Source organism: Limulus polyphemus, unplaced genomic scaffold, assembly GCF_000517525.1.
Source record: "Limulus polyphemus unplaced genomic scaffold, Limulus_polyphemus-2.1.2 Scaffold1122, whole genome shotgun sequence".
Taxonomy (NCBI): Eukaryota; Metazoa; Arthropoda; class Merostomata; order Xiphosura; family Limulidae; genus Limulus; species Limulus polyphemus.
This window is the reverse complement of record NW_013666732.1, coordinates 74,221-86,963: the sequence shown is the minus strand read 5'-3', so window position 1 is coordinate 86,963 and position 12,743 is coordinate 74,221. Positions and strand designations below refer to the sequence as shown.

The 12,743-nt window shown below is 33.5% G+C and overlaps 1 protein-coding gene across 1 annotated transcript in view; it reads right to left on the bottom strand.

The window, feature by feature from the left end:
* LOC106462233 (stomatin-like protein 2, mitochondrial) overlaps window positions 1–9,194 on the bottom strand; it is a 27,990-nt gene extending 18,796 nt beyond the window's left edge. The window contains exons 1-3 of the mRNA XM_013922132.2: window positions 9,076–9,194; window positions 6,271–6,408; window positions 903–1,002 (exon numbers count right to left, since the gene is read on the bottom strand). Of these exons, the coding sequence (XP_013777586.1) occupies window positions 903–1,002; window positions 6,271–6,408; window positions 9,076–9,159 (322 nt within the window). The 5' untranslated portion in view covers window positions 9,160–9,194. The remainder of the gene's footprint in view (window positions 1–902; window positions 1,003–6,270; window positions 6,409–9,075) is intronic.
* Window positions 9,195–12,743: the final 3,549 nt, after the last annotated feature.

Sequence of the window (12,743 nt, the reverse complement as noted above, 5' to 3'; positions counted from 1 at the left end):
AACTGACAGTAATGAACTACATAAATTTTATTGATGTTTCTAGAAATAGATCATAATATACCATAAGATTTGTAATGCTTCATATAATAGAAGTTCAGACTCAAATAGGAAAGTACACGGTTATCGTACAACTTCGCAAGACTTCAGCAATCTTTAGATTTTCACAATCTGCTGCTTATATCATATATATTGTAATGACAGTAATCCAAACTACATTACTCATAGATGCCAAACTTTGACTGCTCTGAGTCCTGAATGTTTTTCACAAAAATTTCAAAATTGTTGTCAGAGTAATAAGATCTGGAATACTGTTTTAACCGTATGTGTGGGAAAGTTTTTTTTCTCTAAAATAAAGCAGAAAAGACCAATAAATTCACTTGCTTATCAAGATAGTGTTATGTGAGCCACATGTACTTGAGAACAATTGTACCAGTGATCGAAATGGCATACTCATTTAAAAAATACTCTTCCTTACTGTAAAAGTTGTAATTTGTAATAAAATAATTCCACAGTCTGTTATTGTACATCACATCTTAAATTCAGTAATCATAAAATGCCTTCATAAAGCTTTTACTTTGATTTTCTTTATGAAAGCAGCCTTGAAGTTGAATTAGTTCAAAGATATAGTAGTGCATTTAGCTCCAGAAATATACTGTACTTTAAAGCAATCTTTTAAATCTTCCAAACTTAATACTGTCTAGCTTTCACAGTTCATAGCACAAGCTTCTGGTGTTAAAAAACTTTCAAATTCGTAACATAATTCACTTAATTTAATAATTTTTAACTAGCTTGTATAGACTTATCATACGTATTAATAAGTCATATACAATTTATACCTTGTATCTATATTGTAAGTGCAGTTTAATGAACATTATTACTGTTTCTGAAATAAAAAAACTTACCCGAAGTAACTGCAGACTGCTTTGGAATATCAATTGCTATTTCTTTTAAACTCTGAACATACTTTACTTTGTCTACAATGGGAATTAAAATGTTGAGTCCCTATGATGAAAAGAAAATGTTTGTCATGAACGTTTACTCAGAAGACTATAAATGCAGTGTCAGTAATAATGCTACATACTTTATCTAGTATGGATCATAGCATAAAAATGGACATAATATGTTTCTGGTTGTTGTTTTTTTTACGATATTAACCTTACATACTTCTTTTTCTACCATTACTTCATCACCTCGATTTACAGAAATTAAATTCCATTAGAAAACAATAAAGTAGTCTTTATCAGTTTGAAACTTTTAACTGAATATAAAAAAAAACAAACTTGGTGGCTTATCTTTATAACAGTTTGTGAATACAAACAAAAAGTCAAAATTTAATTTTATGGAAATGTTGAAAACTAACACAAAATAAGTAATAATAACTTACCAAAAAGCAAAAGCAAAATCCTTGTGAAAAATTCAATAGGACAACAAGCATTAACATTTTTATTACTTGAAATGTAATTCAAATAGATACCCATCTCTCTCTACCACAAAGAGCTATTTACCATGAGCACAATCTCATGTAAATTCCCGCATATGCCACAAGCCTTGAACAAAGCTCCTACCTCCACACTTGTAAATATTTATTGTTCCAGCCTATGATGTAATATTCATTAATGTATATCCCTCTACCAACAGGAAGGCGACACATCTTCCAGACTCAGTAATCCCAATGAGGACTAGCACATGAATTCAAATTCATTCTTGACAAGGCAAACTAAATGCACTGGAAGTGAGAATGAGAGGCAGGTGGTGGTGCAGTGAGGTATCTATCAGAAACACATCTTTAGGTAAGAAAAATGTTAACTTCAGAAACACTACTCACTTCCCTGCAGCACAGAGCTAGAATCATATACTGAAGATGATGGAGGGACCAGTGCAGATAAATCACAAAGATAAGCTCTTTTATGAAAATAGTGTCAGATGGGGAAAGCCCATGGAACATGACATTCCCGAGACGAGAGGTAACCTAGTGGGACAGCACTTGGTGGGAGACCACATCCATCTCAAGCAGGGAATACTCTTTGTCAAATACAGGTGGCAGAGCATAAAATATTGTCCTAAGAATCTTTTTCTTTGTGCTAACCCATATTTGTAAATGTAACGAGCCCACAGACTGACTTCTGAACCTTGAAGGGCTCCAAACAGATGCAAGTCTATGAAAAATGGGAGGGGAGATGAGAAATCCAGAGTTATGTGGGCTTGAGTGAGCCAACATGATAATGACAGGTGAGAAGAAAACAGTGTATCTCTGGATATAACTGCATTGGCAGGCCAGAGATTACTGAAGGGGACACATATGTGTATATCTGAAAAGAAAGAGGGACTCGAGGAAAAGGCTCACGTAGGAAATGAAGGAGACACGAGAGCACTTGTATCATGTAGCAAAGACAAAGAACTAAGACTAAGACCCTAATATGAAGTGAGAGAGACCCCCAAGTGAATGAAATATAGGGTAGGGATTGAGATTGAAAGGGAAAGCTGAACCAGTCATCCTAAACAAAATGATTCTCGAAGGAGAAGGGAGCTCATAACAGAGGAATCAAACACTTGTAGAGAAGTTGAAAAACAGGCCTCAAGTAAAAAACTCACCATACCCAATGAGAAAATTATAAACTCAAAAGAAAGGACTGAGAACCAAATGTTCAACCACTGCAGACAAACCACAGGAAGCAAAATGCAGGCAGACAAATAATGGTATGGAGAAATTGTCTGAGACCCTGAATTTGGTCATCCACCACATGGAAGAGTATCCATATTGAACCAAGGAAAAACCAAAGTTGGATCAAGTGGGACAGTTCTAATCTGTTCACACAACCACTTGTGTTAATATGGATGATAAAAAAAAGGGAGTAAAATCCCAGAGTGAGATTGAGAAATTGTCCCATGGCATGTTAAATAGGTGATGCGGAGAGTAGAACTACAGGAAAAAAAAACCCTGAGAAACTCAGTATGTTGTAGCAAAGGGAGTCCACCAATGAACAAAGCTGGAGAGCCAAGAAGTAGTTCCAGAAACAAACCTACAAGACCCATCATGGTCAGTTCTCAAGGATAGGAGATTGTGGATGGTAATAATAGGACAAGGAAGAGAAGAGGGGGTGACCCCTATGAAGCCATATACAATGAGAAACCTGGATGGATCCCATGGGTTCAAAGGCAAGAAACTAAAATGAGTAATAGAGATAACTGCTGAAGAGCTGTATCAGCTCAATATTCCCTTTGCAAAAAAAATACCCACAAAATACACATCACAAATAAAAAGTGCAACACAGAGGTTCTGGAAAGGAGATTGAAAAAGATGAAAGTCAGAAAGTAAGGCAACCTGACAAATTAAATCCTACAAACAAAGTACCTAAGATAAATGGGACAAACTACTGAGAGCAAAATAGAAAAAAAAAAGGTAATGGAAGTTGCCTCAGTAAAGCTGATAGGGTCATGATGGAAAACCTCCAAATAAATGTAAAGCATGAGAACAAAGATGTTGAGAAAGGGATGAAAATGAGTAGATTGAGAGAAAGAAAAAATTAATGAAAAAGATATTCCTAAAATGAAAGAAAAGATGCAGGTGAACGATGCTCATGCAACAACAGAAACTTAGATTCAAACAAAAATTACTGGAGAAAGAGAAAACAAAAGACGCATACCTGTAATCCAAGCAGTGAAGGATGAAAGTGGGATTACTTGATCCATGTCTGGAAAAGGGAATGAGAAGCAAAAGAACATGTAGAAAGAACACTGGTGAAACACTCATAAGTTGGAGTAGGTTCAGCTGAAGTAGCAGTAGGAATAGGTCGGGATACTCAGATCCAAGATCAGAATGGAATTAACCACTTTGTGTACAAAGGCAGTAATATCACTAATCACAAGTGTCTCCAGTTGCCATGAAAGATTGGATGAATCCTGTGGAGAAGTGTTAAAAATCTTGGGAGGTGTTAGAAACATGGAAATATGAATGCATAATCCATTTAATCCACAAAACCGATGTTGTGGTGGTCCATTTATGTAAAATACAGAAAGGTGGATTTCGTTAATTTTGTTTATGTTATCAGTTAGAAAGAAAATGAGCCAGGTATGGAAACAGTGCATAGGCATAATGAAGACAATGAAAAGAGTGCTGGACAAAATCCTTATGTTGAATTAAACAATGGCGCATGTGTCTAAAAAGAATTAAGTAGACGAAAATCAAATTGAAGATAATTTGAATGAAAGTTTTAACTAACAAGTGTCATTATTTTATATATTCAAGAAAATTAAGAAATGAAAGACTACATGATGAATAGTTACAGAAAATTAAAACAATAAGTGCAAAGATGCTGCTAAATTTAATAAAAAATACACATCTGAAGACAAGCAGCTTCAAAGAAAGAATGAGCCCGTGCTCACGTGCTAGTACTCATGGTGATTATTATGAATGGAAGATGTGTCATCCTCCTATTGGTGAAAATCTGTAGTCTAATGATGATTACATCATAAGCTGGCACAATATATTTCTACACTGGTAAGGGGTGGGAGGTAGCAAGTGCAGGAAATGACAGTACATACAAGGTAATAGGTCTTTGTATAGCAGAGAAGTAAGAAGCATTTCCGATTTTTTTTTATAAAATCAACGCATCTTAAAAAAGTCTCTAATTACTACTGTTTTACAACATTTGTAATAGTAGATGTCATAAAATCTGAAAAAAAGGTATTAATACTGATGTACATGCAGACAACACTTCCAAAGCAGAAGCGACACAAACTCAAATCATTCTTCATTATTATTGTAATGTTTCTAATATGACTCAAATCATTCTTCATTATTATTGTAATGTTTCTAATATGACTCAAATCATTACCAGGTGCCTTCTATTTCCAACATATTTTGAATTAATTTATTGCTTCATGAAAGTTGAATATGTAAATTAGATTTAAGGAACTGACTGTTTTGAAAACTGAGTGATGTGGCTCTGTGGAAATGCTGTGCATAAATAGAAAATGTGTGCCAAAACATTTAGCTGACAGACAAAAATTTCCCTCAAGAACAAAACATAATTTTGACAAAAAAAACAGAAGAGGATTTCAAATCCATGGCAGAACTACAGTTTTACACAAAAAATCATGACTACTAAAACAAAATTACTCCTTCATAAAATCAGTACTTCTTAAGCTTTATCTTGCTATATCCTCTTCTTTTTTGTTAAACCAGGAGGGAATTTCTGGTATTTTGTATTAATTCAGTGTATTTAAAAAATACATAAGGAGTTATAGTGCAATAATAACATCTTTATTGGTACTACTACTGTTCTCTAGTACAGAAACTATTTTAAACATGAAAGACTGTTTACATATGCAAAGACCTCTATAAAAGTCATTATTTTACTTCTAAATGTATGAATGGATTATATAATACTAATTTTAAACATTAACTTAAACCTTGTTTTATTTAATATGAGGCAAGGTATACATCTCCTATCTCAAGAAATTAGCAGTGAGTAAAAAGTCCAAGAAGGTTGGTCGTCTGTGCCCCCAAGATTTTGGAAATTCTGCTTCTGCTACCTTCACTGATGTATTCATGACTTTCATAAATACAATGCACCAGAGTTGAGCAGTTAGTTGAATTTGATAATCAATTAACCACTATCCTCATTAATCAATTACTTTCAACTAACCAATTATTTTCATATCAGACTTGGATTGTTGGAATAATCAAAAATAATAATAATTGAAAACAGTAATTTTGATTAATTGATTCTTTTCATGAATATTAACACTAATCAACTAAGTTGAACAGCTTTGAATTAATAAAAATAATAAAGAGAAATCATAATGACAATGTTTTAATTACTTTCATAATTGGAAAACAGTATTAATTGGAAGCATTAATTTTGTAACAGGAATTGATTTAATTGTAATTTCAATTAACTGATTATTTTATGTGATATTATTCAATGTAATCAATGCTGACAGGTAATCAACTACATTGATTAACTCAAATTAAACTCTCAGCTCTATGACGTACTATAGTTAATACGATTTATTTCTTATTTTCTTGCACACTACTCAAGTGGCAATCTCACTTTGTCCACAAAATTCTTCCACAAAAAATATAAAAATGATGTTCACAATGAATATAAATAAAAAAGCAGTTTTAAAACTGTTCCAAAATTACAAGGGATCAAATAAACTTTTTATCATAGAAATTTTCATATGTATTTGTAATTTTTTAACAAGACTGCTCATAGGCTGCTAACTGAAAGACTGACTTTGCAATATATCATAATAAACACTTACTGGTTGAAGGATACGACAAAATTTGCCCATTCGTTCCACCACCCATGCTTCCTGCTGTGGAACAAAAAGGATAACTGTATTCAAGGGTGTAGTGCTTCTCCATCTAACACATTGCAGCTGCTTGAAGGTGGGAGAAACCTAGTGGAAGGGAAAAAAAATTCAAAAATCAACAAACAAGTAGCATTTTATATTAGCTCCTTTATAAAGTTTTGGATTGTACCAACAATCATAAGTAACCAAATTCACAGAAAAATGTCATTTGAAAGAATTGAAATATCAATTGTATATTTTGTTATAATAGTAAGGGACTGTAATAAATGATTACAATGGTTGGATAACTGACCATCACAACTGAACTATCTAAAATACTGACTGAAGAATATTTATTTGGTTGCATATGCTACAACAGTTTTTAAATCAGATTTTATTACATAACTGTAAAAACATAAGATCGACAGACTCGCTTGCTAACCAACAGTTCTTCCCTTGGCTCTATCTTACAAACACTTTAATTAATTGTTCTAGACCTGGACTGAAATGGTAGGTATTGGGCTATTATTAAAAATGAATAATATGTCATTTTTGTAATCTACTTACAATTATTACTGTGATTCACATATCTTTAAACTTTTATGCTTCTGTAGATATCTCTTGTATAGTATTGTGTTCACATAGACTAGAGAGATTCACATGCAAAAACTATGGTAGTATGTATATGCACATTATGTTGTTTAAGTTTTCCTTTGCTGCTTTACACGTGCTCAATAAAAAATAATAATAATAGCAAAAAGAAAAGTAATAAAGGCTTTAAGCCTTGACTCATCAGGTTTTGAACCTACATATATTTAAAGCAAAGAAAAAGTTGGTATTTTAACAAATGGTCGAATATATATAAATTAAGTAGCTCTGTACTCCATTTACATTTGTTTTAATAATGACACTAAATTATAATTCTACTGTAGTTGAACATGATCTATTTAAAATGGATAAAAATCATAAATTGAAACTTGTTCATTTAATAGTAACTACATGTAATAAAAACTAACTGGTTCACTGATGTTTAAACTAAATTGATCTAGTAATTGTATTTTCTAATATACAATGAGGTATTAAACTCATTAACCACACAGATGACAAAATCAAGATATATATTTTCACTTATGTGCCACAAAGAGCAGTATCAAACACTATATCTTAGTATTTCATTTTATAGCAGTTCTGAATACAAATATAAGAAAAACATTTTTTAAATCAAACTTTGTATAAGATTTTGGTAAGGCTTAATGTATCATGGCTGATCCCCTTTCTACAGGAAAAGTATTAACTTGCTAGTAAAAGCATATAGACAAGATTCTAAAATACTTGGTTTAAAAACTTAAGCAATAAAGGAAAACTTAAAGATTTGAACTTGTTTTCTAAGGAAGGAATAAAAATAGGAAGTGCAGTCATTTAAGTTTTATATTGTTAAGGCCTGGATAATTTGTTAAAGTGATGATCTGAGGATATTATTCATAGTTACTGTTGAGAAAATTAGGAGATATTTTATATACAAAAGATTCCTGAAAAAGCTTATCCTTTTTTTGCAACATTTTATAGGAAATTGATGATTTCATAGTGCAAATGCTGCTAGTTTGAACAGATTTTAAAGCTTGACCTAACAGAAAAGAAATGATTATTTGTTAAATTTTGTGCAAAACTACTAGAGAGCTATTTGTGCTAGCCATCCATAATTTTGAAGTGATGGGTTAGAGGGAAGGCAGTTGGTCAATATCAGTATCAGCCATTGTCAACTCTTACCAATGAATAGTATGATTACCACATTATATAACCTCAACAGCTGAATGGAAAGGCATGTTCAGCAACAGGTTTTGACCTCACGACCCTCAGATTGTGAGCTGAGCAGCCTAACCATTGGGCAATGTCAGGCTTGACGAAAGATGAGACTACCTTTGTAGCTTAGGAGCATGAAGCCATCAAATGGGGTGAACAAACCAGCAGGTTTTTGTGCAAGAGACAAACAGATAAGGTCACATATGATAGTAATATGAGCCTTTCTTTAAAGCTTGTACTTATTTAAACCTCTTCTCTGTAGCATAAAAATTATATCCAGTGTCTATTAAATGTTAACCATCATAATGTTCAATGTACGAGATACATTATAGTACATATTTATGTTTTTCTTCTGTGCACCTTCCACATTCTAGGAAGTCAGATATCTCCTGCATTAAATTTCCTTCTTCACAATATCATAACTATCGTTTTCCTCACATAAGAGACAAACTATTTTAGTACTTAGCAGTACTACCAAACTTTCTCTTTATGATATTACTATTAATATTCTAACAAAAAATCAAAATGTAAATCATCTATATCTTATACTTATAGTCTAAATTACTTTATGATTTATCAAACCACAAACTATATCGAACTTCCAACTATCAATATATCAAATTCAAATTCAATAAAGAATATATACAGTTGACAAAACACTGTAAATTAAACCTCAGCCGTTATTCAGCAAGTTGTCAGTGATTGTAGATAAATCTTTAGTTTTCTACAGATTATGGATTAACGGCATGAAATGACATACTGTTATTTAAGTTAGTTTGTTTTTTGCTTAGGCCTATGCTTTATAATTTTAATGTACAATCCCAAATTATTAAATTGCTCTAAGCCTAAATCACACTGTTAGTGTCACTGAACTCTCATGCCGACTCACAGAAGTAATGTGTAAATATTGAAAAAGAAGTTCATGTGAGGACAATATAAAGTAAACAACGTGAAAAACTACGTTAAGGAACTAACCAATCCGTTTTGAAAAACAGATAATTTTCCTGAAGTTACATATCTTGATGCCGATTTCACAAACCTTAACGACGACGGAACCATTTTCCTAAAAAATAATTACAAACGCAGCGCTACCTGTCGTTTGTTACCTTAAGAATACCTTATAACTTAAAATTACAAAAACAAAAAATCCAATATATAGAAATAAGTTTGAAATTCATAGTATATAGAAAAATTATGTACCAGTATCATATATCTTTATAATTGAAACTGTTGTATAACGTTTATAACGTAAGTATTATAAATTAGATAATTTCAGTTTGCGATGTCGTTTAATAAGTTTATGTAATATTCTGAAATTACAGTTCTCCTGTGGAAGATAAACCTGCTTTTAACCAACTACATGCATTCAGTCGTTTCCTCATCAAGAAGAAATCCCTGCTTCCTTAGTAAACGAAGTTGAAATTTTCCACTACTCCTTTTTCCTCATCTTACCTTAATACCATCCAGGTTTCATCGCACACTGGTCAGGTAGAATATTCGGCTCCTGATCAGTGAAAGTGGGTTTTCTCGGGGCATCCCGTTTTTCCCAGCTAATTCTCCAGGCATAGGATTTATTGATCCCCGCCTCCCTGAAGGACTATAAGTCCAATAGAGGCCGTTTGTTTGTTTTGTTTTTACACCTAGTGAGAGAAGACCCAATGAATTCCACAAAAATACAATCCAGCAAGCAGTAATAATCTTCTCCGACCTTCTTCCGGCACTAGACATTCACCATCAAAATTCAACTTCCACTCGCTACAGCCAGGGCTTGAGTTGGGGGGGGGGGGCGAAACGGAGCGCCTTATTGCGAAAACGTTACTGATGTTAGAAATTTTTATGAAAATGTTCCTATTGTAGAATGTCCAAGGATATATGTAAATTTAAAGATAACTTACCACAATCTTACCAATTCATATCGTTTATGAAGGCCTACTTTGCGACATGCCATTTTTCTACATTTGAGTTACTTTTCTGTGTCAACATACATTGTGACGTCATCAAATAATCGAAATAAAAAACTCTGGCGGCCCCGGACCTCCCGCCTCATAGGGGCTGTGAACCTGAGCTTCACTTAATAACTTTACATAACTCAAGCTTTGGATACAACTCTAACTACAAACTTACCAGTACACCTCTAATCCATTACCACAAGCAGGGCGAAAAGTAATAACTGTTTCTGATCAATAAACCCCGTGAGATCCTAAACCGAAATACCTACCAAGATGATTGATTTTTTTCTCTCTCTCTCTCTAGTGGATCAGTCTCAAGTTTACTGCCTTGCGACGCTATATTCCGGCGTTCGATTCTTTGTGGTGGACAGAGTGCAGATAACCAATAATGTAGCTTTGCGCTAAAGAGAAACAAACAAGTTTATTTAATTGTTAATTCTGTCAGGTTTGAGTATTCAAAGCTTCGAAAACACAAACGGTACGAAAATAATTTCTTTGTATTAAGTTCATTAAATAACTATAAAAAATATTTGATCTCTATGTTGTTTCGTGAAAATTACAACAAGATTTTTCATAGAAAAACACTTCTGTAATTAACAGAAAACTCTGCTGGTATAGGATTGTTACATAAATTATATTTTTGAAGATAAAATTTTGGACGACCTGTGGCGTGGGTTAGCACTATGGCAGAGCTCTGGATTTCGGAGCTGGCGTTTGAATCCGTTCAATGCTAAAAAAGATTCCTCCCACTTTAAACAGCTTGTGCGTTATATGCGAGATAGCCAATCTCTTCGCTTTGTAATTTCTTTTGTATCACGAGCGGCACATAGGGAATTGCTTAATTTATGAGCACCCCAGGTTCTGTGCATTTATTTTTGAATTTTGCGGAAAACTACTCGAGGGCTATCTGTACTAGCTGTAACTAATTTAGCAGTGGAGGCAGCTAATCAACCACACCCACCACCAACTCTTGGACTACTCTTTTACCAATAATAGTGGGATCGACCTTCATGTTATAACGTCCCCACGGCTGAAAGGGCAAGTATGTTCGGTGATAGGGATTCGAACCAGCGAGTCCAACGCCATAACCACCAGGCTCCCGGGTTTTAAACCCCAAATCCCTATGAATAAGAAACAAATAAAAGTGGATTTTAAAAGACCCGAGTGCTTTAGAATAGTCCATTATTCAATAGCGCTTGGTTTTCTGTGTTTTTATACATCCAATGTACTTGATTTTTTTATTGTTTATTTTTGTAATTCTTGAGATAATTATTTCATTAAGGCAAACAAATAAAATATATGCTCGATTCATCACCATGATCGTAGTTGAACGTTATTCTCTGCAATAAAATGAACTGTGTTCCAGACCTATTCCGACTGTTCTCAATGAGGAAAAGATGTAAAGGGAACAGTGACATCATTAAGAATAAGATGGCAGAGGAGGTGTACAATTGCAACATGTCCTGCGTATATTTTGCCAGAATTCAGGTATTTAGGTTGAACAATTATTTTAGAAATGTTACAGGAGGAGGTAATTTATATATATCAAATTCGTTTTCGAACAAAAAAGCAAGGCTAATGTATTCGCTGCCATATTCAACCAAAATTACTCTTAACAGAGTCCTTCATATTTCTGTCAAACAATTCCTTGCCTGGTGCTGTCATTGACTTCTTACTCTTAATGCTGTCTATACATGAACTCTTCTCTTTGGCCTCAATTGTCACAAATAGTCTTCATAACAACTCATTTGTCTTTATGATTCTGAAGATAAAGTTTTCCTCCAACTATCTGATACAGTCAAATATTTAGGTGTCATTTTTTAATAAAAACTTCATGTGCAAAGCCAGAAATTCACCCAACTTCTCCAATATTTGACAAGTGCCCCTATGTGTTTAAATACTTCATTTTTTTTTCTACATTTATAATCTTCGTCCAACATTGTCTGACGTATAGGCATACAACTCAGATTTCTGCTACCCCATTCTATTACGATCGACTACAGGTTTTTGAGAGTCATGCATTTCATTCATAATAAGTTACCTAGTTCCACCAAAGATCTTTATGCTTGCATTTGTTTCCCATTTATTCTCTTAAACTTAGGTACTCTATGGACTAAATTCATCACCATTTGTATGTTTCATCATCACAACATCTTTCTGAACTTACTACACATACATGGTAATATTCATCCCCTGAGAAAGGTCTTTCCTCTCACTGAAAGTCTATTCTTCTTATTTTCACATCTCTTCTTGAGGGAGTCCCAACCATAATGCTGCCCCCAAGTTGGGCTTACCATGTTCCATTTAACCTTTCTGAGATTAATCATTTCAAGACTCTGATGACTCCATTCAATATTTCCTGTACATTCACCTTCTTTTCTAACATCATCAACAACTACTTCATAATATGTTTCTCCATCATGTATGCTGCAGTCTATCATAAAATTCCATGGCTGACGAGAAGACATAAATCTCTGATGGCCCATCAGCCCACGGGTTGGAATTAAATAATAGAAAAACAACAACTTTGGTCTCTCATTGATCAACCCAACTAATGATTTCTAGTTCAGAGTAAAAGAACTTTTGTGTAGTGACTTCAGGAATATGAAAAATAAATCTGAAATGCTATTTTTACACACCTCTGATTTTAAATTCCAAATGGACAAATAAAAAGAAATGAGGAAAACCATCTGC